The sequence below is a fragment of the Mobula hypostoma genome, chromosome 1 (assembly GCF_963921235.1).
Source record: "Mobula hypostoma chromosome 1, sMobHyp1.1, whole genome shotgun sequence".
Lineage (NCBI taxonomy): Eukaryota > Metazoa > Chordata > Chondrichthyes > Myliobatiformes > Myliobatidae > Mobula > Mobula hypostoma.
The window spans coordinates 121,619,206-121,645,866 of NC_086097.1; the positions used below are offsets into that span (position 1 = coordinate 121,619,206).

At 41.6% G+C, this 26,661-nt stretch overlaps 1 protein-coding gene across 3 annotated transcripts in view; it reads left to right on the top strand.

Moving 5' to 3' along the window:
- rttn (rotatin) overlaps nucleotides 1-26,661 on the top strand; it is a 270,714-nt gene that overhangs the window by 199,764 nt on the left and 44,289 nt on the right. For all 3 annotated transcript variants that reach the window (XM_063055143.1, XM_063055124.1, XM_063055134.1), the window contains 4 exons: nucleotides 5,841-6,039; nucleotides 16,992-17,082; nucleotides 20,240-20,393; nucleotides 23,977-24,114. In XM_063055143.1, coding sequence (XP_062911213.1) covers nucleotides 5,841-6,039; nucleotides 16,992-17,082; nucleotides 20,240-20,393; nucleotides 23,977-24,114 — 582 coding nt within the window. The remainder of the gene's footprint in view (nucleotides 1-5,840; nucleotides 6,040-16,991; nucleotides 17,083-20,239; nucleotides 20,394-23,976; nucleotides 24,115-26,661) is intronic.

Sequence of the window (26,661 nt, forward strand, 5' to 3'; positions counted from 1 at the left end):
GTTTTATTAAAGAAACAAGCAACACAGTACTCTAATCAAAAGGATAATAAATGCAACAGTTCAGCAATGATAAACACACATGTAAACAGAATTAGGATAACAGGATCAATCAAGCTCTATTGTCGTCTAGGGGTAAATGACCAGTTTCAAAGTGACGCAAAGTTCAGTTCAATTGAGTTCAGTTCAGTTCACAGTAATCACTGCCGTGGGAGATGGACAGTGGGGGGGAAGGAGAGAGAGAGAGCAAAAACAAATGAATATTCAAACGGCTTCCACACAGACCTTCAATATTCTTTGCAGTCAGCTTTCGGGCGAGCCCTTTGTGATGTCTTCTGAGGTCACCGACCGTGACCCCTCCGTTTCCAGATACGATCGTTTCTCTGCGGTGAACCTGGCACCCAGGCAAGGGCGGACACACACCAGGTTCCCGCCGATCGTACCTTTCCACCCTGTGCGTCTATGGCTTGGTCCCGCGACCAGCCCTACAAAACTTCCCACCGACTTGTGGGAGACGAACCGCTTCCAGGGTCTCGTTACCTCGGGGTGTCGTGTTTGTCTGCCTTAGCGAACCTGTCCCTTTTTATCCCCCTGCTGGGGTATCGCCTGTCCATCACTTCAAACAGTTCAGGGTTCAAAGGGGGGGGGCAATCTTGACAGCTCTCCTTCCGTTAAACTCTCCCATCCCTTCATTAACATCTCCAAATGCTGCTCCATTGTTTTCCTTATCTTTCTTTCTCCTGAAGACAGGTGGCAGACCAACTGCTGATCCCACTGGTGCCAGCACAGGACAGTTAACATCTTAATCTATGTGTACTCTCGTCACATCTTCCACTGAGAGATCTGACACCTGCCCAGGTTCATTTCCCATTACCAGATCAAGTACAGCCTCTCCTCTCGTAGGCTTATCTATCTCTTGTGTCAAGAAACCTTCTTGAACACAGCTAGCAAACTCCATCCCGTTTGAACTCCTCACTCTGAGGACATGCCAATCGATATTTGGGAAATTAAAATCTCCCACCACGACAACCCTCTTCTTTGAAATCTCTTGGCCTCCAAGCCACCTGAGCGATCAAACTCTGCTGCTTCTCACATTCATCTACAGTACCAATTCCCTCTTCCTCTACCTCTATCTGTGATCCCCTTGACTATTGGCCCCACCTTTGAGCCCCCTCCCCCCACCCTATCTTGCTCAACCAATAGTCACCACATGAACTGCAAGAAGCTCCAAACAAGGTCACAAGATGTTCTCTGCATGAAACTTTACTGGTTAACTCTGTTACACTGCCTATTGAACAAAGGGACAGATCCTGAAATTTAAGGCAATCAGACTTTAAAAAAAATTAGAGGGTGAAGTTTCTCAGCCTAAAACATCAACTATTTATTACTCTTCATAGTTGCTACCTGATCTGTTGAGTTCTTCTAGCATTGTGTGTATGTTGTTTAGGATTTCCAGCATCTGCAGAATCTCATGTGTTAAAGAAATTAGAGATTAGCTTTATTTGTCCCATGTACTTTGAAACATTGAAATATACAGTGAAATGCTTGATTGTGTGTCAATGCCAACACAGTCTGAGGATTGTGCTGGGCAGCCTACAAGTTTTGCCGTACTTTCAGCACCAACATAGCACACTCACAGCTTACAAAGCCTAACCTGTATGTCTTTGGAATGTGGGAGGAAACCAGAACCTCCCAGAGAAACTCGTGCAATTAAGAAGGAGAACTTACCAACTCCCTTGCGGACAGTGGTGGCAATCAAACCCCGATTAGTGATCTCTGGCGCTCTGAAGTGATTATGCTATCTGCTGTGGTACTGTGCCGCCCTAGGCCTGAGGCAGTGAGTGAGAAGGTGAACATGCGGGACAAAACCTACTGTTCCAGCTATAAAGTTTGCACTATTAATAACAGCATGGTCCTTTGTACATAGGAAGGGATCATCATACTTGATGCTATCATTATCCAAAATAGGATAGATTCAGAACAGAACAGATCTAGCAACTCAGATCTTGTATCCATGAGCAGCAGAAGAAATGCATTCCACGTATGCCTAAATTTAAGTTACAGGCTATAATTTAGTCTACCACGGTGGTGCATAACCTATAGTCTTCTGACTATATTTGGCCAGAAGACAGTTGAGTCCATCCTACTAAGTGAGCCACAAAGTGCCTACACCTTTTCATTCCCATGCCAGAGTTTAACAGCTGGGAGTGCCTTGAGCACAGTTGTCTCACCATAGGCCAAACCAAGGAGTCACCAGTATTTTACTGTACACTCAATGACCACTTTATTAGTGGAATTTGGTGCTGTCTTCTGCTGCTGTAGCCCATCCACTTCAAGGTTCGGCGGGCTGTGAGTTCAGAGATGTTCTTCAGCACACCACTGTTGCAATGTGTGGTTATCTGAATAACTGTCACTTTCCTGTCAACTTGAACTAGTCTGGCCATTCTCCTCTGACCTCTTACTAACAAGGTGTTTTCGCCCACAAACTGCCAGTCACTGGATGTTTTTTTTGTTTTTTTGCACCATTCTCTATAAACTCCGGTTATTGTTGCCTGTTTAGAGATGCAGGGTGGAACTGGGCCTTCCTGCCCAACAAACCCCCCCCCTATTTAACACCTATTAAATAAAAAATACATAACATAAAAAGAATAGTGAGCTTGGTGAGGTCCATAGGAAAAGGTGCTTGTGATTTGCCATAAGGCTGCTAAATTTCTAACAGGTTCAAGTAAATAAACTTCCCCTGTATCTCTTATGGCTGTGGATCTGCTTGTTACCAAGTTAAGATAGTAGACAATTCAGGACACACTCTCCAGTTATGTCCTTGGGGAAAATTGAAGGACCTGATTAACAGTCTCGACCCAAAACATCGATTGTTTATTCCTCTCCGTAGATGCTGCCTGACCTGCTGAGTTCCTCCAGAATTTTATGTGCTGCTCCTAATTAATATTTGTTAGTTTAAATTGTAGAGTTTTACATAAGTATTCAAATATTCTTTTGATGAATTTCCTGAATCTATTTGCATTTTTTAAATTAACAGTTGTAGCCAAATCAATTTTACAAGAAAGCAGAGAAGCTGGTGGGGTGCAAACTTTTATTTCAAAGTTCAAAGTATATTTATTATCAAAGTACATATATGTCACTATATACTGTTCTGAGGTTTATTTTCTTGATTCTATTGTGTTTTATTTTCACAAATACATTAGAATTAATGAAAACTATACACAAAAATGGACAAGTGACCGATGTGCAAAAGACAGTAAATTGCACAAATACAAAAAGAAAAACAAAATAATAATAGAAACATAGAAACATAGAAAATAGGTGCAGGAGTAGGCCATTCGGCCCTTCGAGCCTGCACCGCCATTTATTATGATCATGGCTGATCATCCAACTCAGAACCCAGCCTTCCCTCCATACCCCCTGACCCCTGTAGCCACAAGGGCCATATCTAACTCCCTCTTAAACATAGCCAATGAACTGGCCTCAACAGTTTGCTGTGGCAGAGAATTCCACAGATTCACCACTCTCTGTGTGAAGAAGTTTTTCCTAATCTCGGTCCTAAAAGGCTTCCCCTCTATCCTCAAACTGTGACCCCTCATTCTGGAACTCCCCAACATCGGGAACAATCTTCCCGCATCTAGCCTGTCCAATCCCTTTAGGATCTTATACGTTTCAATCAGATCCCCCCTCAATCTTCTAAATTCCAACGAGTACAAGCCCAGTTCATCCAGTCTTTCTTCATATGAAAGACCTGCCATCCCAGGAATCAATCTGGTGAACCTTCTTTGTACTCCCTCTATGGCAAAGATGTCTTTCCTCAGATTAGGGGACCAAAACTGCACACAATACTCCAGGTGTGGTCTCACCAAGGCCTTGTACAACTGCAGTAGTACCTCCCTGCTCCTGTACTCGAATCCTCTCGCTATAAATGCCAGCATACCGTTCGCCTTTTTCACCGCCTGCTGTACCTGCATGCCCACTTTCAATGACTGGTGTATAATGACACCCAGGTCTCGTTGCACCTCCCCTTTTCCTAATCGGCCACCATTCAGATAATAATCTGTTTTCCTATTTTTGCCACCAAAGTGGATAACTTCACATTTATCCACATTAAATTGCATCTCCCATGAGTTTGCCCACTCACCCAACCTATCCAAGTCACCCTGCATCCTCTTAGCATCCTCCTCACTGCTAACACTGCCACCCAGCTTCGTGTCATCCGCAAACTTGGAGATGCTGCATTTAATTCCCTCATCCAAGTCATTCATATATATTGTAAACAACTGGGGTCCCAGCACTGAGCCTTGCGGTACCCCACTAGTCACCGCCTGCCATTCTGAAAAGGTCCCGTTTATTCCCACTCTTTGCTTCCTGTCTGCTAACCAATTCTCCACCCACACCAATACCTTACCCCCAATACCGTGTGCTTTAAGTTTGCACACTAATCTCCTGTGTGGGACCTTGTCAAAAGCCTTTTGAAAATCCAAATATACTACATCCACTGGTTCTCCCCTATCCACTCTACTAGTTACATCCTCAAAAAATTCTATGAGATTCGTCAGACATGATTTTCCTTTCACAAATCCATGCTGACTTTGTCCGATCATTTCACCGCTTTCCAAATGTGCTGTTATCACATCCTTGATAACTGACTCCAGCAGTTTCCCCACCACCGACGTTAGGCTAACTGGCCTATAATTCCCCGGTTTCTCGCTCCCTCCTTTTTTAAAAAGTGGGGTTACATTAGCCACCCTCCAATCCTCAGGAACTAGTCCAGAATCTAACGAGTTTTGAAAAATTATCACTAATGCATCCACTATTTCTTGGGCTACTTCCTTAAGCACTCTAGGATGCAGACCATCTGGCCCTGGGGATTTATCTGCCTTCAATCCCTTCAATTTACCTAACACCACTTCCCTACTAACATGTATTTCACTCAGTTCCTCCATCTCACTGGACCCTCTGTCCCTTACTATTTCTGGAAGATTATTTATGTCCTCCTTAGTGAAGACAGAACCAAAGTAATTATTCAATTGGTCTGCCATGTCCTTGCTCCCCATAATCAATTCACCTGTTTCTGTCTGCAGGGGACCTACATTTGTCTGTACAATACAAATAGCTGAATAAGTAAACAATATTGAGAACGGGAGTTGTCGAGTCCTTGAAAGTGAGTCCATCGATTGTAGAATCAGTTGAGAGCTCAGTGTTGGGGTGCGCGAATTTATCCACTCTGGTTCAGGAGCCTGATGGTTGACTATTAGTAACTGTTCTTGAACCTGGAGGTGTGGGACATTAGGCTCTTGTACCTCCTTTCTGATGGCAGCAGCGAGAGAAGACCATGGCCTAGATGGTGAGGATCCATGATAATAGATACTGCTTTCCTGCGATAGTTCTCCTTGTAGATGTGTTCAATAGTGGAGAGGTCTTTATCTGTGATAGACTAGGCAGTGTTCACTATCATTTGAAGACTTTTCCTTTCAAAGTTGTGATACAACTAGACAGTATGCTCTTCACTGTGGTTTGTCAAAGAAGTTTGTCAAAGTTTTAGATGATATGCTGAATCTTCAAGTAGGGGCACTGCTGTACCTACTTTGTAATGGCATTTGCATGCTGAACCCAGGACAGACACTTGTGTCCTGGACCACACCATGTGCGTTTGTGGAGTTCTATTGTATTCTGGTTAATTTGAAGACACTGCAAAAAGAATTATAACTGTAAACCAATTTTCTTTAGATTCTTCAATACAATATAGTAGAGAAATATGTGAGGCAAATAAGGTATTGTTTACTGCCTATTGTTTCCACTTCATATGAATGCTATGTTTTCATCTTTCTGTTTTTTAGGTCAGAGTAATTCAGAGATTACAATATCACTTCACAGTGAGAATTCCTGTGATTCTGAACCTGCTTCGGAGCAATGTGCAGTTGTTACTCCTCAGTTCTTGTCAGCTGTATGCAGCTTGCTTTCTAACTTACTGGCAGTCGTTCCAGAAGACACATTAACTGGATTCAAGCAAAACCACCTTCTTGAAGCTTTCATTGGGTGAGTGATCACCGTAAGATCATTTGGAACTCGTTGAAGCCTGGTAATTTCTTGCTCAAGACCGCCAGAGGATGTTAACATTTAGTTTGCCTGAGAAGGGCATTTTGTTGTCTGGCCCACTTTGGAAGTATATGTTGATGAAGTGTGTGGGTAGGGAAGTAGCCAGGTCTATCTCATCAACCAATGGATTGAAGAATGAAAAATAATGGAACAGTATACACTAAATTAGAACGAAATCAGGACTGAAAGAGAAATAGAATGGAAAAGAGGCTGCATTGAAAAGAATCAAAATGAAGCAAGTTAATTGTTTAATGTATCCAAGTGAGAATGAGATTCCACTCTTTATATCCTTTCCTTTCTGGTTGTCATTATAAAAAGTTCAAAGTAATTTTATTATCAAAGTATGCATACGTCACCATATAGTATCCTGAGATTCATTGTTTTGCAGGCATTCACAGTGGAACAAACAAATTCATAGAATCAATGAAAAACTGCACACAAAGACTGACAAACAACCAATGTACAAAATAAGACAATCTGTGCAAATACAAAAATGAATAATAATTAATTAATAATACTGAGAACTTAAGTTGTAGACTCCTTGAGAGTCCATAGGTTGTGGAATCAATTCTGCTTTGAGGTGAATGAAGTTACTCTCACTGGTTTAGAAGCCTGATATTTGAAGAGTAATAACTGTTCCTTAACTTGATTGTATGGGACCAACAGTTCCTGTACCTCCTTCCTGACAGCAGTAGCAAGGAAAATGCATGGCTTGAATGGGCAAAGTGATTGATGGATGCTGCTTTCTTATGGTGGCATCCTTGAAGATGTGCTCCATGGTGAAGAGGGCTTTGCCATTGATAAAATGGGCTTGTTATGGGCTTTTCCTTTCTTGAGCATTTATGCTTCCATACTAGGCCTAATGCAACCAGTAAGGATACCCTCCACTATGCATCAGTAGATGGTATGTGTAGTTCTGGCCTCAATTTCCTCTCAGGAGTTTAACTGGTCATCTATCCACAATCTGCTTCAAAAAGCAACATTCGAGTTCCATCGAGATGCAATACAGAGCATCATAGGAAGTCATTCCTGCCTGTGGCCATGAAACTTTACAACTCCTCCCTTGGAGGGTCGGACACCCTGATCCAATAGGCTGGTCCTGGACTTATTTCCTGGCATAATTTACATATTACTATTTAACTATTTATGATTTTATTACTATTTATTATTTATGGTGCAACTGTAACGAAAACCAATTTCCCCTGGGAACAATAAAGTTTGACTATGACTATTAATACAACTAACTTGATTAAACTAGCGATTAATTTAGCAGGATTTGTAAGGCTATGCACACAGCTAATTAATCACTCTTACAAGATAACTGAGAAAGCCATCTGATAAAATTTTAACAAAAACTATTTTAATTCTTGGTGAGAAACAAACAGATAGAAATAACAGCCTCATGAAAGGCACATATCTTTAATCTGTATCTCAGCACGTTTGATTGGCAAGCCCTCATACAAATATTGTCAGTTGTTCCCTTATTGCATATAGAAAATCATGGTTGCTGAGAAGGGAGTTCGAAATGGATGGTCCCTTCTGATGACTTGAGAATTTTAAAATCTCAGTTCTTTTAAAAAGTGCATTAACATTGACAAGCATGGAGTATTATGTCAAAAATGTCTTGACATTCTACTGTTGCCCAAGAATACGGTCTTTGAACCTTTATCTTATACATAGTTGATGTATGTATGTGTGTGTATATATATACAGTGGCATGCAAAAGTTTGGGCACCCCGGTCAAAATTTCTGTTACTGTGAATAGCTAAGTGAGTAAAAGGTGACCTGATTTCCAAAAGGCATAAAGATGCCACAATTCTTTACTATTTTAAGCAAGATTACTTTTTTATTTACATCTTTTAGAGTTTCAAAATAACAAAAAAGGAAAAGGGCCTGAAGCAAAAGTTTGGGTACCCTGCATGGTCAGTACTTAGTAACACCCCCTTTGGCAAGTATCACAGCTTGTAAACGCTTTCTGTAGCCAACTAAGATTCTTTCAATTCTTGTTTGGGGGATTTTCACCCATTCTCTCTTGCAAAAGGCTTCTAGTTCTGTGAGATTCTTGGGCTGTCTTGCATGCACTGCTCTTTTGAGGTCTATCCACAGATTTTCGATGATGTTCAGGTCAGGGGACTGTGAGGACCATGGCAAAACCTTCAGCGTGCGCCTCTTGTGGTAGCCCATTGTGGATTTTGAGGTGTGTTTAGGATCATTATCCTGTTGTAGAAGCCATCCTCTTTTCATCTTCAGCTTTTCTACAGACAGTGTGATGTTTGCTTCCGGAATTTGCTGGTATTTAATTGAATTCATTCTTCCCTCTGCCAGTGAAACGTTCCCCGTATCACTGGTTGCAACACAATCCCAAAGCAGGATCGATCCACCCCCGTGCTTAACAGTTGGAGAGGTGTTCTTTTCATGAAATTCTGCACCCTTTTTTCTCCAAACATACCTTTGGTCATTGCGGCCAAAAAGTTCTATTTTAACTCCGTCTGTCCACAGGACTTGATTCCAAAATGCATCAGGCTTGTTTAGATGTTCCTTTGCAAATTTCTGACGCTGAATTTTGAGGATGCAGGAAAGGTTTTCTTCTGATGACTCTTCCATGAAGGTCATATTTGTGCAGGTGTCACTGCACAGTAGAACAGTGCACCACCACTCCAGAGTCTGCTAAATCTTCCTAAAGGTCTTTTGCAGTCAGACGGGGGTTTTGATTGCTTTTCTAGCAAACCTACAAGCAGTTCTCTCGGAAAGTTTTCTTGGTATTCCAGACCTCAACTTGACTTCCACCGTTCCCGTTAACTGCCATTTCTTAATTACATTACGAACTGAGGAAATAGCTACCTGAAAACACTTTGCTACCTTCTTTTAGCCTTCTCCTGCTTTGTGGGCATCATTTATTTTAATTTTCAGAGTGCTAGGCAGCTGCTTAGAGGAGCCCATGGCTGCTGATTGTTGGGACAAGGTTTGAGGAGTCAGGGTATTTATAAAGCTTTGAAAGTTGCGTCACTTGGCCTTTCCTAACGATGATTGTCATAGCCCTAACAAGCTTATTAAGGTCTGAGACCTTAGTAAAAGTTATCCGAAAGCTCAAATCTCTTGGGGTGCCCAAACTTTTGCATGGTGTTCCTTTCCTTTTTTTCACTCTAAAATTGTACAAAACAAAAATAATACCCTAATCTTGCTTAAAATGTTGAAAAGAATGTTTCATCTTTATCTTTATGACTTTTGGAGATCAGTTCATCTTCTACTCACTTAACTATTCACAGTAACAGAAATTTTGACCGGGGTGCCCAAACTTTCTTTTGCATGCCACTGTGTGTGTGTGTTTGTGTATATATGTGTATGTGTGTGTGTGTGTGTGTGTGTGTATATATATATATATATACACACATACACACATACGCATACACATACACACACATACACACACACACACACACACACACACACACACACACACACACACACACACACATTTTTTCACAATTCCTGACATTTAATCCTAGAAAACATTCCTTGTCTTAGGTCAGTTAGGATCACAACTTTATTTTAAGAATGTGAAATGTCAAAATAATAGTAGAGAGAATGATTTATTTCAGCTTTTATTTCTTTCATCACTTTCCCAGTGGGTCAGAAGCTTACAAGCACTTTGTTAGTATTTAGTAGCATTGCCTTTAAATTGTTTAACTTGGGTCAAACGTTTTGGGTAGCCTTCCACTAGCTTCTCGCAGTAAGTTGCTGGAATTTTGTTCCATTCCTCCAGACAGAACTGGTGTAACTGGGTCAGGTTTGTAGGTCTCCTTGCTTGCACACGCTTTTTCAGTTCTGCCCACAAATTTTTTATCGGATTGTGGTCAGAAAATGATGTCAAGTCTGATTCATCCTTGGGAGCAATTTCCAAATTCCTGAAGGTACCACGTTCATCTGTACAAACAATAGTACGCAAGTATAAACACCATGGACCACACAGCTGTCATACCGCTCAGGAAGGAGATGCATTCTGTCTGCTAGAGATGAACGTACTTTGGTGCAAAAAGTGCAAATCAATCCCAGAACAATAGCAAAGGACCTTGTGAAGATGCTGGAGGAAACAGGTAGACAAGTATCTATATCCACAGTAAAACGAGTCTTATATCGACTTAACCTGAAAGGCTGCTCAGCAAGGAAGAAGCCACTGCTCCAAAACTGCCATAAAAAAAGCCAGACTACAGTTTGCAAGTGCACATGGGGACAAAGATCTTACTTTTTGGAGAAATGTCCTCTGGTCTGATGAAACAAAAATTGAACTGTTTGGCCATAATGACCATCATTATGTTTGGAGGAAAAAGGGTGAGGCTTGCAAGCCGAAGAACACTATCCCGACCGTGAAGCATGGGGGTGGCAGCATCATGTTGTGGGGGTGCTTTGCTGCAGGAGGGACTGGTGCACTTCACAAAATAGATGGCATCATGAGGAAGGAAAACTATGTGGATATATTGAAGCAATATCTCAAGACGTCAGCCAGGAAGTTAAAGCTCGGTCACAAATAGGTCTTCCAAATGGACAATGACCCCAAGCATACCTCCAAAGTTGTGGCAAAATTGCTTAAGGACAACAAAGTCAAGGTATTGGAGTGGCCATCACAAAGCTCTGACCTCAGTCCGATGGAAAGTTTGTTGACAGAACTGAAAAAGTGTGTGCGAGCAAGGAGGCCTACAAACCTGACTCAGTTGCACCAGTTCTGTCTGGAGGAATGGAACAAAATTCCAGCAACTTACTGTGAAAAGCTTGTGGAAGCCTACCCAAAACACTTGACCCAAATTAAACAATTTAAAGGCAATGCTACCAAATACTAACAAAGTGTATGTAAACTTCGGATCCACTGGGAAAGTGATGAAAGAAACAAAAGCTGGAATAAATCATTCTCTCTACTATTATTCCAACATTTCACATTCTTAAAATAGTGATCCTAACTGATCTAAGACAGGGAATGTTTTCTAGGATTAAATGTCAGGAATTGTGAAAAACTGAGTTTAAATGTATTTGGCTCAGGTGTCTGTAAACTTCTGACTTCAACTGTATATATTATCTGCTTGCGGAGGGGAGGCACCTGTTCCTAAAATGTTCAGTGTGTATCTCAGGCTCTAGTACCTCCCATCTGACCGTAGAGATCCTCCTCCCTAGTGATAGCAATACAATCACAGTACTTCAGGAGAGAATTGTGACACGTTACATTGTCCCTTAAGATTGGAAATAAACAAAATTTTTTAAACAACCATTGAAGGAGAAGGCACTCTGTGTATGAGCTATGTTGCACCAAAGGGACTTTTTTAAAATCTTGTATCTGTTCTACATTAATTGTCTGTTTGAAATGTTTTAGACATCCTAATTAGGCACATAAATTCTTTTAATGGGTATATATTTGTACATGTGTTCTATGAGCAGTAGGAACTGATTATTATACTTTGCATCATCTTAAACATTAGAAAACATGACTCACACACTACCAATTCATGTTTTTGCTTTCCAACAGCATTCTTATTGACGCTTGGTAATTGTATACAAATAGTTGCCTTCATCCCTTGTTTACTGTCAAAGGGATGACTAATTATGTGGTATTGCAGAATTTGTTCTTCATTCCTTTAGATATTGTATTGCTATGCTCATTCTGAAATAAAGGCAAGTGACAATTCAGTGGAAACCAGACAGAAACTTTGACACAATATCAATATTTTAGCCTCTGGATCAGTTGTGGATTTGAAGCCTAAATTGTTCCTTGAGCAGATTTACATTCAGTTAACTAGAATTCTTTTCTTTCTCTTTTTTTCGCACTCACTCACTCGTGTTCTCACATTCACACATATTCTCACACTCACTCACTCAAAACTTGATTATTTTTTAGGTATATAGCCCAGTGTATTATTAAACAAAGATAACAAACAGGTGCTAATGATCAATGACATAATGAGTTGCATGAACTAAACTGATTAATTGAAACAGAAATGGGTGTAGAACAAATCTAACTGGGCTAAGGACAACCAAACTAAAAAGTGAGGGTGTGGCAGATATAACAGTTTAACCTTCAAATCATCAATCCTTACACCATGGCAAGAGTGAGTATAGCATCAAGGCACAAGGTGGTCATCCTGCATCAGCAAGGCCTATCCCAAGCAGAAATTTTGCAGCAGATGGGAATTTCAAAAAAATGCTGTCTGAGCAATTCTGAAAAAGCACAAAGAAACGGGCAAGGTTGAAGACCAGAAATTCAGTGCAGCAGATGAGAGACACATCAACCTGATGTCCTTTCTAAATCGGAAGAGGTCCGGCACTGCTATCAACTCTGAAATCAGAGAAACCACTGGAACCCAAGTACACACCTCTGCAGTCTAGAAAAGTCTTGTCTGAAGTGGCCTTAGAAGGGTTACTGTTAAAAAGCCATTGCTCCTAAATTGAAACAGACAAGAGACTCAGATATGCACAAAAACACACAGACTGGGGTGCTGAACAATGGCAGCAATGCTCTGGACTGACGAGTCAACATTTGAAATTTTTGGCTCAAGCAGGGGCAGATTGTCCTTAGAAAAGCTGGAGAGCGCTACATGGATGAGTGTCTTCAGCCAACAGTGAAACACGGTGGAGGCTCTCTGCACTTTTGGGGCTGCATTTCTGCAAGTGGTGTTGGTAATCTGGTCAGAATTAAAGGATTATTCAATGCTGAGAAATACAAGCAAGTCTCATAGATCACACAGTAAACCATTAGAGAGATATCTGATCAGTCCCAGTGTCATTCTGCAGCAGGACAATGACCCGCAAAACATGGCCAAAGTTATAAAGATCTATTGTCAGTAAAAAGAAGAATGAAGAGTTCTACAACAGATGTTATGGCCTCCACAGAGTCCTGATTTCAACAATCATCAAGGCTGTTAGGGGTTAGCTGGAGAGACAGCAGTAAGCAAGGCAGTCAAAGTCTGCAGAAGCACTGAGGCAAGTTCTACAAGGTGCTTGGAACAACCTACCAGCTGATTTTCTTACAAAACTGCACCAAGTGTACCAAAGAGAATTGATGCAGTTTTAAAGGCAAAGGGTGGTCAGACCAGATATTGATTTGATAGTTTTTTTATTGTTTACTGATCTATATAGTAATTTTTTTCATATTTGAAAACTTTTTATTATTTTTGAAAGCATCTTTGCTTTACAGAATTTTTTACATACGCCTAAGACAGTATTTTATATGTGTATATGTACGGTTGCAAGAAAAGTTTTGTGAACTGACTGCAGTTACCTGGTTTTCTGCATAAAATGTGGTCTGATCTTCATCTAAGTCACAATAATAGACAAACACGAACTGCCGAAACTAATAACACACTAACAATTGTTCTTCTCGTAATACTGAGAACAACATTTAAACAATCACAGTCTAGGTTCAAAAAAGTATGTGAACTTCTGTGCTAAAGGCTTCTACAAACACTATTTGGAGTCAGGTGTCCCAATGAATGAGATGAGATTGGAGGTGTGGATTGTGGAGGTACCCTGACCTATAAAAAGGACACACAAAGTCAGGTTACTGACAGAGCCTGCTCTACTGAAGAAACATCTGTTTATGTGCACTATGCCACAATTAAAACAATTTTCAGAGGACTTTAGAAGAATTGTAGAGATGCATGAAGCTGGAAAAGGGTACGACGCATTTCTGAAGACCTGAGAGTTCATCAGTCCACAGTAATAGAAATTGTCTGCAAATGGAGGAAATCAGTACTGCTACTTCTCTCCCTAGGAGTGGGCATCCTTCAAAGTTCACACGAAAGGCACATAATGCAATGCTGAAGGAGGTAAAAAGAACCCAAGACCTGCAGAAATCTCAAGAACTTGCTAAAGTCTCTGTTCATGTGTCTATATAAGAAAATTATTGAACAAGAATGGTGTACTTAGAAAGACAGCATGGAGGAAACCATGGCTCTCTTAAAAAAAAACATTACTACATGTCTCAAGTTTGCAAAAGACCACCTATATGTTCCAGAACACTTCTGGGACAATGCTTTGTGGACAGATGAAACATAAGTTGAACTTTTTGGCAGAAATGCACACAACTTTGGAGGAAAAAGGACACTGCATACCAACACCAACACCTCATCCCAACTGTGAAGCATGGTGGAAGGAACATCATGGTTTGGGGCTGCTCAGCTGCCGCAAGGCCTGGACGGTTTGCAATCGTTGAGGGAACAATGAGTTCAAAATTGTATTGAGACAATTTTACAGGAGAATGTCAGAGTAGCGGTCTGTCATCTGAAGCTTAATAGAAGTTGGATGACACAACAAGACAATGATCCAAAACACAAGAGTAAATCAACCTCAGAATGGTTTAAAAAGAAGAAAATTTGTGTTTTGGAATGGCCAGGTCAGAGTCCAGACCTTAACCCAATCGAGATGCTGTGGCATGACCTGAAGAGGGCTGTTTATGCAAGATATCCCAAAAATATTGATGAACTGAAACAGTTTTATATGGAGGGGTGGTCTAAAATTTCTCATCACCAATGTTCAAGTCTGATCAGCAGCTACAGGAAGAGTTTGATGGAGTTTATTGCTGCTAAAGGAGTTTCTTCCAGTTATTAAATACATTTTATCTATTTAAATACATAATTTGTCACTCAGTTAAACAGCAGTGAGCTATTTCCATGAAACCTCAGCTAATTGGGCAGCTGCTTAACTGGGCTGAAATGTACTGGTCCCAATCTGTTGCAATTAATCAGAATCTACTGCATTTGAGATTTTTTGAGAATATAATATTCATACCTTTGCAGTATTGTGAGCAATATTGGGCACCTTACCTAAAAAAAAAATGTCTTGGCATTGCAGCTGGTCCAGAGGAGATTCACGAGGATGGTCCTGGCACTGAAAGGGTGAGGAGCATTTGATAGCTCTGAGCCTGTACTCACTGGAGTACAGAAGAATGAGGGGATCTCATTGAAAATTATTGAAGGTCTGAGATAGAGTGGGTGTTGAGATGATAGAGTGGGCACGTGGCCAAGTGGTTAAGGCATTTGACTAGCGATCTGAAGGTCGTGAGTTCGAGCCCCAGCTGAGGCAGCGTGTTGTATCCTTGAGCAAGGCACTTAACCACACAGTACTCTGCGACGATTCTGGTGCCAAGCTGTATTAGCCCTTGCCTTTCCCTTGGACAACATCGGTGTTGTGTAGAGGGGAGACTTGTAGGAATGGCAACTGCTGGTCTTCCATACAACCTTGCCCAGGCCTGCGCCCTGGAGAGTGAAGACTTTCCAGGTGCAGATCCATGGTCTCGCAAGACTAACGGATGCCTTTAAACTGAGATGATATTTGCAATAGTGGGGGAGTCTAGGATAACTTCCAGTTAAGATGGTGTTATCAAAAGCATGTGACAGTTCACTGGCTGTTTAAAAAAGCAAGAAATTGGACTAAAAACACCACTAAAAACACCTTTCCTGAGGTAAATTGTGTTAAATTATTGCCGTAAATGGTGGAGGGCCAAGCGATGGCGAGGTGAGTTCGGGGGATGTGCCAAGATGGTGTGTTGCAGAATCAACGTAGATGGAGTGAACATTCAGAGAGGAGATGCCTGTACAACTTGCCCAGATGTGAGATTGGATTGCTCTGGGTGCCAAGCTGATTTGAAGAGTTCGAGAGTGGCTTCGGGCTAAGTGGCGAAATATGGGCCTGGGGTGAATTGCTAGGTGACGTGGTCTAGGCCCCGAGCCCTTCGCAGTGGTAAGGTAGGATCCGCTGTTTAGATAATTTAAACACCAGCCCAGATCAGAGGCAAGAGACGATTTTGCTCACTCTCCTCGATGTTCATTTCTCTCTCCAGGCCAGCAGGGTCTTTTGCTGTTCTGTTATTTGGGCAATTTAAACGCTGGCCCAGATAGACTGGAAAGACAAGGTGTCGGGATCTGAGGCAAGAGCTGATTTCGCTTGCTCTTCGTGATGGTCACTCCTTTCTCCATGGCACTTAGGCTATGCAGACTGCCCTGGCTGCTGTGCTCTGTGCCCTCTAATATGATGAACTGTTAAGTGAGGCTTTAAGCCTGCTTCAGGCTGCTCTGGGGTTTGGATCTTCGGACTCAATTTGGTTCAGAATGTTGTTGTTCAATTCAACTGTTTGCATGATTTGTATTTTTTTTCTTTCTCTTGCGTATTGAGTGTTGGTCTGTTCTTTATCTTTATTTGGGTTCTCTCAGGTTTCTTGCTTTGTAACTAACTGTAAGCAACAAATCTTAAGGTCCTTTGATAATAAATGTACTTTGAATCAGAGAGGACACCTCAGAATATAAAGGTGCCCGTTTCGAACAGAGATGAAGAGGAGTTTCTTGGTGATTCTGTGGAATTGATTGCCACAGATTGTTGTGGCCTCCAAGTCACTGGGTATATTTAAAGCAGAGGTTGACAGATTCTTGATTAGTAAGGGTGTACAGGGGGAAGGCAGGAGAATGGGGTTGAGAGGGATAATAAATCAGCCATAATGAAAGACTCAATGGGCAGAATGGCCGACTGTCTTTTGGTCCTGTATATATATATATATTTTATGTAAATACTTAGAGTAAGAAGTTTTGTAGGTTAAATATCGTGAAGGCAATGCATGATAGTATAGTGGTTAGCATAGTAAATAGTGCTTTACAGTACAAGTAACCGGGGTTCAACACCTGCCGCTGCCTGTAAGGAGTTTGTATGTTCTCCCCATGACTGCGCGGGGTTCCCCCCACAGTCCAAAGATGTACCGGTCGGTTGGTTAATAGGTCATTGTCAATTGTCCTGTGACTAGGCTAGGGTTAAATCAGTGATTGCTGGGCGATGCAGATTGAAGGGCCGGAAGGGCCCATTCCTTGTTGTATCTCAATAAATAAATAAAATAACATTATTTTTCATTTCATTGTTCGTTAAAGATTGACAAATGCCAGTTTACTAGAGAAGTGCTTATGGGAGCTGGGAATACCACTGACTCGACCGAGCCATCGTCAGGATATTAAAGTACAGGTCAGTCCCATGTTCATTCCAGGTAAGATCCTTGAAATTAGTAAAAGGATATTTCTTGGGAATTTTTACTACTAACATGTTCTACATTTTAACCACTATAACACTATTCATCCGAGAAACATGCATGTTGTCTAAGCAAGATCCTGTGAGCCTCATTATTACTGTTCACTGCAACAGTTACTACTTTCTTTCTGTGGCTTGCAAAGTTCCACTGCTTAAATACTCAGTTTCTCAGTTCTTGTTAATTACAAAACTTTCAGTTTTCAGACTTCATCATTTCTCAATTATTCTGCCATTCCCACTCGATTTTTGGAATGACTGCATCACATCCAAGTCAAACTTGTTTCTTTTAAATTCCTGCTTCTTAGTGATATCACTTCACCAGCTGCAGAATTCAAGATTCATATTAACATGTAGCAGTAAAACTTGTGTTCTCTTACTATCATGAATGTTTATCTTCACACAGCTTTAAAGATTAGATTTGTTTGTCATGTCTACATCGAAACAAAGGTACGTACAATGAAACGCGCCACTGTGTCAAAACATATCAGCAAGAATTATGCTGGGGGCAACCGCAAGTGTTGCCACGCTTCCGGCACCAGCATGGCATGTCTACAACACACTAATCCTAACAGTACATCTTTGGAACGTGAGAGGTAACTGGAGCACTCAATGCAGTCACAGGGAAAATATATGATCACCTTACAGGCAGCAGTGGGAATCGAACCCCGATCGGTGCTTGCTGTAGAGGAATTGCACCAACCAGTATGCTACCGTGCCAATCTGACATTAACTTTACAAGTTACTGTCAGTACAAAGGTGTATCAACTTGGAACTTGTTGTGCAAAGCAAAATGCGTTAGCTGGACGTTGTTAACTATGAGTGCAACTGAGTAGACATTGCACAACATTCTTAATCAAAAATGTTCCTTTCAGAAGTCTGTTGAGTAGGGGGAAGTGTGATTGGAAGTTGAAGTCTTTGGGTCTGAAGAGTGAAAGATCTCATGTTTAGCGTGGAGGGATTTGAAAGTGAGGTCTGGTGATGGAATATAGAACGAAGGCAAGTATCACCCAAGCTCACGTGCAGTGGTGCTTTATGTATTCTGGGTGAGAAAACCACTTCCGGCCACAAGAGTGCTGATTGTCCAGAAATACAGAAACAAATAACCAAAGTGGTGTGAAGTAACACAGAAATAATTACCATCCCACTTTACTCAGTGGGTTAGGAAGAGGGAGCGTGATTGGGGAAAGCTTTTTGATCACATAGTTTTGACAAAAACAAACCTCATTTCACCGCATTGAGTGTCAATCCAAGATTTGGTCTCTTGATTGTGCAGTCTGAGGTTCCCACCTGGGGTTGAAAAAGGCATCTGCCTCAATGACTCTTGACCTGTAACACTCACATCAATCACCTCTTGCTTTAGAGATGATCAGGATCCGCTCCAATGCCATCTTCAAATATATCGACAGTACTGCTGATGTTGGACGAATCACAGGGGGCAATAAGTCATTTTAGAGATAGACACCTAGTTGAGTGGAGCCTCAACCACAACCTCTCACTCAGTGTAGCTGAACTTAAGAGCTGATTGTTGACTTCAGGAATAGGAAGCAAGGTGAACATTTTTTATTTATTTTATTTTAACGATGCAGTCTAACGAGCCTCACTGCCCAGTTAATCACAGGACAGTTTACAATGACCAATTAACCAGTGCATCTCTTGGACTGTGGGAGGAAACAGGAAACCCATGTGGTCACAGGGAGAACGTACAAATTCCTTATGGATGGTGTTGGAACTCTGAAGCATCCAGAGCTGTAATAGCATCGTGCTAACTGCTACGCTACTCTGGCACCCGCACTTACGGTTTGCCTTGGGGGATCCGCGATGGAAAGAGTCAGCAGTTTTAAATTCATGAGCTTTAACATATCAAATGGCCTGTCCTGAGCCCAGCATATAGATGCAATCGTACAGAAAAGTGCACCAGCATCTTTACTTTCTTAGGGGGTTAAGGAGATTACACTTCTCACTGAAGACTCTAACGTACTTCTACAGATGCATTATTGAAAGTATTTTGACTGGTTGCATTGTGATACGGTTTGGTAATTTGAATACATGGGAATGCTAGAAGCTACAAAGGATTAAAGATCAACTTTGCCATTTACATTTACCAATATTAGGAATTTGTGAGTAGTGGACTCTATCCCAACACATCACAGGCGCATTCTTCCTCACTATTGGTAATAACCACTGGAGGTGCTGCCTCAAGAAGGTGATATTGACCATCAAAGATTCCCACCATCTGGCCCATGCCATTAGGCAGGCGATACAGAAATCTGAGGTCCCACACCAGATTTAAGAACGGCTACTTCCCTTCAACCGTTTGGTTTTTGAACCAACTGGCAAAACCTTAGTCCCTCTAAATTAGCAATACTATGACCACTGATTACTTTTCACTAAAATAGATTTCAGTTTTGGTTCCAATTGCATACTTTCTTATAAAAATAATGTATCATTTATAAACCAGGGAAAATTTGCAGACACTGGAAATCTAAGCAACATGCGCAAAATGCTGGAGTAACTTAGCAGGCCAGGCAGCACCTATGGAAGAAAGTACAGTCGACGTTTCCGGCCAAAAGCCTTCAACAGGACTGCTAAAGGGTCTCGGCCCGAAACATTGAGTGTACTCCTTTTCATGTATAATTTATACTTCATTTATGTTTTTTTTCTTGTGAATACTGCCCAAATGATGCAATGTGGGGCTGCTGCAGCAAGTTTTTCGTTGCATTTGTATATATGACAGTAAACTCAACTTTGACTGAATTATTTCCAGAAGTAAACACAGTTCTTACCCATCTTGTGACTTTGTTCTTTGATTGTTATGAGCAGGAAATGCAAATCAAAAGTTACCTTTTGCACTGAATTTTGCATTTAGGGTAATTCTCAAAGTTTTAAACTCCTCACCCCACCACACACCCTCACCTTGTAATTGGTTAAAGTGGTAAAATAAATGTGATCCTGAACTTACTTTTGCATAAGTACTTTAACAAATTGTCAACTCTTTGAATGGCACAGCTAAGAGTATATTGATTATTTTTTTAAAGTAGATTGTAATCACTCAGATTTGTTGTGTGACATAAGTAATTATTATTTTTCTGTGCAGGTATTGAGCCACCTTCAGTATCTATCCTCGCTTTCTGGGTTAATCCAGTCCTGTGTAATCCTGCATCCAGAGCTCATAAACCAAGATGTCTTGTTGAAGCCTTTGTTGTCTAATGCATTTGCAGTACTTTGTATACGCTGCAAAGATTATTTTGGTAATATACTTTCATTTCTTGTCTTCAGTTTCCTTTTCCCTACAAATATGTATGCCCCTTTTTTCTAGGAACATAGAAACTATTTTATGCTGTTTTCATTACTGCTTTTGTTAGAGAAAATCAAATTGTGTTCAATTGTGAGGAGGTAGCCTGGAAAATACTTTGTTATTTTTCATAGTTTTCTTTTAAAACATCGTTTCATCTGGTGCCTTTATCATGGCAAAAGTGTCCTTTGCGGGTTTGGGTCACAGAGCTTGGATACAGGCCCTTTGGTCCATTATATCCATGCTAACAATTCTCCTTCCTCCAGCTTTTCCCAAGTTTATTTGATTGATCTCTTCTCTGCACCACCACTGATACCAAAATAACATTACATTTGTGAGGGTGATTCACAACAGGAAGCCAACATTAGGAAAGATGATTTGGTGAATGTGAGTCATTTTTTTGAAGACCTTAAGACCAATTAGAGGTTGAAATGTGCAAATACAGTGCAAAAATACTGATGTGTTCATGGTTCACTGTCCATTCAGAAATCTGTTATCAGAGGGGAAGAAGCTGTTCCTAAAATTTTGAGTGTTTGTCTTTAGGCTCCTGTACCTCCTCCCTGATGGTAGAAAGAAGATTTTCTTTATTTCTTTGATGGAGGGGATATGGGGATATAAAGCAACCATTTTCTCCCAGTAAAAAGCTCAACAACTAGGTATATAGGTGGTAGAAGGATTAAAGGGAAGTTAAGAAGAAATTATTTTACCAAGTGTGCAGTCAACCAGGCTGTGGTCTGGATCCCACTCCTGAAAGGGTGGTGGGGGCAAAATTCTACAAGACATTATTACAGAGTTCTTGAATGTGTAGCTCCAAGCCTCCAAGCAAAAGCTGCAAAGTGCATGATGTATACTCAGTGACCACTTCATTAAGTCCACTTTAGAGGGACCTGAAGGCCAGGATCAGGGAGGCCAAAGACAGGTACAGGAGGAAGCTTGAGTGGAAACTCCAGCAGAACAACATGAGAGAGGTCTGGAGTGGGATGAGGACCATCACTGGGTTCCGGCAAACTAGCAACAGAGGAGCTGAAGGCAGTGTGGACAGGGCCAACAAACTTAACCTGTTCTTTAACAGATTTGACATTGTGGCCCCTGCCACTCCCCCACATGATTCATCTGTTGTCGGCCCCCAACCAACACATATTCTGCTCTCCCCTCCTACCTCTCCTCACAGTCCCCCATCCTGCTCTCATGACTATACCCCTTCCCCACATGAAACCACCACGGTGAGCTTCACAGCTGAACAGGTGAGAAGACAGCTGAAACGTCTCAACCCAAGCAAGGCTGCAGGACCAGATCGTGTCAGTACCAGGGTGCTCAAAGCCTGTGCCCCTCAACTATGTGGAGTACTTCGCCATGTATTCAACATGAGCCTGAGGCTCCAGAGGTTTCCTGTATTGTGGTAGACGTCCTGCCTCGTCCCTGTGCTGAAGACGCTGCGGCCCAGGGGCCTCAATGACTACAGACCGGTGGCATTGACCTCCCACATCATGAAGACCCTGGAGAGACTTGTTCTGGAGCTGCTCCGGCCTATGGTCAGGCCACACTTAGATCCCCTCCAGTTCGCCTACCAGCCCCGACTAGGAGTTGAGGATGCCATCGTCTACCTGCTGAACCGTGTCTACTCCCACCTGGACAGGCCAGCGAGCACTGTGAGGGTCATGTTTTTTGACTTCTCCAGTGCGTTCAACACCATCCGCCCTGCTCTGCTGGGGGAGAAGCTGACAGCAATGCAGGTGGATGCTTTCCTGGTGTCATGGATTCTTGATTACTTGACTGGCAGACCACAGTACGTGTGCTTGCAACGGTGTGTGTCCGACAGAGTGATCAGCAGCACTGGGGCTCCACAGGGGACTGTCTTGTCTCCCTTTCTCTTCACCATTTACACCTCGGACTTCAACTACTGCACAGAGTCTTGTCATCTTCAGAAGTTTTCTGATGACTCTGCCATAGTTGGATGCATCAGCAAGGGAGATGAGGCTGAGTACAGGGCTATGGTAGGAAACTTTGTCTCATGGTGTGAGCAGAATTATCTGCAGCTTAATGTGAAAAAGACTAAAGAGCTGGTGGTAGACCTGAGGAGAGCTAAGGCACCGGTGACCCTTGTTTCCATCCAGGGGTTCAGTGTGGACATGGTGGAGGATTACAAATACCTGGGGATACGAATTGACAATAAACTGGACTGGTGTCAGAACACTGAGGCTGTCTACAAGAAGGGTCAGAGCCGTCTCTATTTCCTGAGGAAACTGAGGTCCTTTAACATCTGTCGGATGATGCTGAGGATGTTCTACGAGTCTGTGGTGGCCAGTGCGATCGTGTTTGCTGTTGTGTGCTGGGGCAGCAGGCTGAGGGTAGCAGACATCAACAGAATCAACATACTGATTCGTAAGGCCAGTGATGTTGTGGGGATGGAACTGGACTCTCTCACGGTGGTGTCTGAAAGGAGGATGCTGTCCAAGTTGCATGCCATCTTGGACAATGTCTCCCATCCACTACATAATGTAGTGGGTGGGCACAGGAGTACATTCAGCCAGAGACTCATTCCACCGACATGCAACACAGAGCGTCGCATTCCTGCACATGGCCATCAAACTTTACAACTCCTCCCTTGGAGGGTCAGAAACCCTGAGCCAATAGGCTGGTCCTGGACTTATTTCCTGGCCTAATTTACATATTACTATTTAATTATTTATGGCTATATTACTATTTAATTATTTATGGTGCAACTGTAACGATAACCAATTTCCCTCAGGATCAAAGTATGACTATGACTAAAGTGGTCATTTAGTGCATGTTCATGGTCTTCTGCTGCTGTAGCCCATCCACTTCAAAGTTCGCCATGTTGTGCGTTCAGAGATGCACTTCTGTACACCGCTGTTGGAGTGTGTGGTTATTTGACTTACTGTCATCTTCCTGTCAGCTTGAACCAGCCTGGCCATTTTCCTCTCTCCTCTCTCTTTAACAGAACATTTTCACCCGCAGAACTGCCGTTCACTATATATTTTTGTTTTCACACAATTCTCTATAAACTCTAGAGTTTGTTTTGTGTGAAAACCGCAGGAGATCAGCAGTTTCTGAAATATTCAACCATACCGTCTGGCACCAACAATCATTCCACAGTCAAAGTTACTTAGATCACATTTCCTTCCCATTTTAATGTTTGGCCTAAAGAAATACTGAACCTTTTGACCAGGTCTGTATGCTTTTATGCATTGAGTTGCTGCCACATGATTGGCTGATTAGATATTTGCATTAACGAGCAGGTGTACAGGTGTCTAATAAGGTGGCTACTGAATGTATAATCGTTCCTGTATTGTAAATTTCAATTTTTTTAACCAGCTGACCACTACTTCATTAAGCAGATTAACATCTTTATTGGGATCTGGGTACTTTAACCATAAACATTATCAAAGAAATTTACATAAATGGGTTGAAGTAAGAACATTACATTATTATTAGTAATAGCAGTTAATGACTAGAATTTCTATTTTAAAATTAATAATTCTTTTTAGTGCCAATCTAATTATTATCTTTGTTTTCAGGCTATGAAGTAACATCTGGCATCTACCAAGCTTGGATGGACTTATTTATTCTTTTGATTACAATTCTACGGAAGTGTGGTCAGGCTGTATTCCCTGCTGTCGTAACTGCTGTGGCAAAGCAGTGGGTTCCTCTCTTAGGTAATGTAACCCAGCTAATCTGTACATACTCACTTTTCAGGAGAATAAGCCCTCCCCATGGTTACTACATTAACCACAATTGTCATTGCAACGTCTCCATGTACATGCCTTGACATGGAATGAATCTGACATACATTTGAATTGCTGAACCAAATCCTGATTCCCACACAATAGTTTTCCTCATTTTTTATTCACATTAACAGTTCTAATGTTACAAACAGCTCAGGTGAAGTTCCTTTTTGTTTCAAGATTCAAGATTTTTTAATGTCATTTCTAGTACACAAGTGTAAAAGAGAAGGAAATAATTATTTCTCCAGATCTGATGCAGCACAAAAACATTCCACAAAATAAACAGCATAATAATTTAAAAGCGCACACAATTAATATAAATACATAAAATGTCATATGTTGATTGCATGAATGTACATAAGGTATCACTAAGCACAAGGGTGTCTGTACATAAGGTGGCTGACAGGAAATTATAAAGTAGTGGTGATGGAGGTGCGAAAGGGTGGGTTAGTGAGGGAGGTGTCGATCATCCTTGTTGGCAGGTAAGCTGATGCTGGTGTTGTGTTTGGCAGTTTTGACTGACTGTTGTAGAGCCTTCCTGTCTACGGAAGTGGTTTCCGTACCAAGCAGTGATGCAGCATTGTTAAGATGCCCCCCACTGTACATCTGTAGAATGACCTGAGTATAGATGTGCATAGTCCAGCCTCCTTAGAAAGTAGTTATCACCAGTTTATGTGTCTGAGAAATTTGCTTTTATGGGGCACATGTCACCCCATGTTATTTTCCACAATGTAACATAGTAACCAATTTAGAGACACAACATTGAAGCTCATGACTACAGATCTGAAGACTAGCTTCCTTTTGAACAAATCAGGTACATCTAGATAGTAAATTGCTAACAGTGGACCCTTTATGGCTCTGATTAGTTCTACTGTGGGGGCGATATGTTTGCATAGCTGTTAGTGTAACCCTGTTACCGTGCCAGTGGCCTGGGTTCAATTCCCACCACAGTTTGTACGTTCTCTCTGTGATCACAAGGGTTTCCTCCAGGTGCTCTGCTTTTCTCCCGTTGTCCAAAGACATATGGGTTAGTAGGTTAATTGGTTACATGAGTGTAATTAGGCGGTGTGTACTCAATGGGCTAGCAGGGCCTGCTACCGTGCTGTATCTCTAAATCTAAATTGAAAATTTAATCCCATACATAAAATATCCTGTATCATATTCCTCTGCTTTTCCTAAAGTACATCATTATAGGCTTCTGGAATATAAAGTATCACTGTAGTGTTATAACTTAATATGGTTTATGATTTGTTGTCTCAGTCATCAGATGCCCATGAGTACAGGAACATCTGTTCTGTTGTTAAAATGATTTGTATCATTTCATTGCTTATAACGCGAATGGTGGTACTTTATACTATGTTGATAATTACGACAGGAAATTGAAAACAAGATGAAAAATTTTATTGTAACGCCTGCAAATGCTGGAGGAACTCAGCAGGTCAGGCAGCATCTGTGCAGTCTACGCTTCGGGCTGAGACCCTTCATCAGGACAGGAAAGGAAGGGGGAAGAAGCCTGAATAAGAAGGTGGGGGGGAGGGAAAGGAGAACATACTAGAAGGTAAACAACAGGAATTCTGCAGATGCTGGAAATTCAAGCAACATACATCAAAGTTGCTGGTGAACGCAGCAGGCCAAGCAGCATCTATAGGAAGAGGCGCAGTCGACGTTTCGTCAGGACTAGTCCTGACGAAGGGTCTCGGCCTGAAACGTCGACTGCGCCTCTTCCTATAGATGCTGCTTGGCCTGCTGCGTTCACCAGCAACTTTGATGTATGTTACATACTAGAAGGTGATAGGTGAAGCCACTTGAGGGGGAAGGTAGATGGATGAGGGAGGGGGGAATGAAATGAGAAGCTGGGATATGATAGGTGGAAAAGGTAAAGGGCTGAAGAAGAAGGAAACTCATTGGAGAGGATAGTGGGCCATGGAAATAAGGGAAGGAGGAAAGGCCCTTGGAAATAAGGAAAGGAGGAAAGAGGTGATGGACAGATTAGGAAAAGAAAAAGGGGTAAGAGAAGAAACAGAATAGGGAATGGAAAAAGAAATATGGTGGAATCAATGTTCATGCGGTCAGGTTGAAGACTATGCAGACAGAATAGATGTTGTTCCTTTGACCTAGAAGTGGCCTCATCATGGCAGTTAGAGGGTTCACGGATCTACTTGTCAGAATGGAAATGGAGAGTAGAATTTAAAAAGTTGCCCACTAGGAAATCCTCCCTGTTACGGATGGACCAAAGGAGCTCAATAAAGCTAATGTGAATGTCATGTTTGCAAATTTCTTTTTGAGAATATTTTGTTTTCATATCTAAAATGACATTCACAGGATGAAGGTCACAAACAAGAGAAAACCTACAGATGCTGGAAATCCGAGTAACAGACACAAAATGCTGCAGGAACTCAGCAGGCCAGGCAGCATTAATGAAAAAGAGTACATTCGATGTTTGGGTTTGGTCCAAAACATCAACTGTACTTTTTTTCA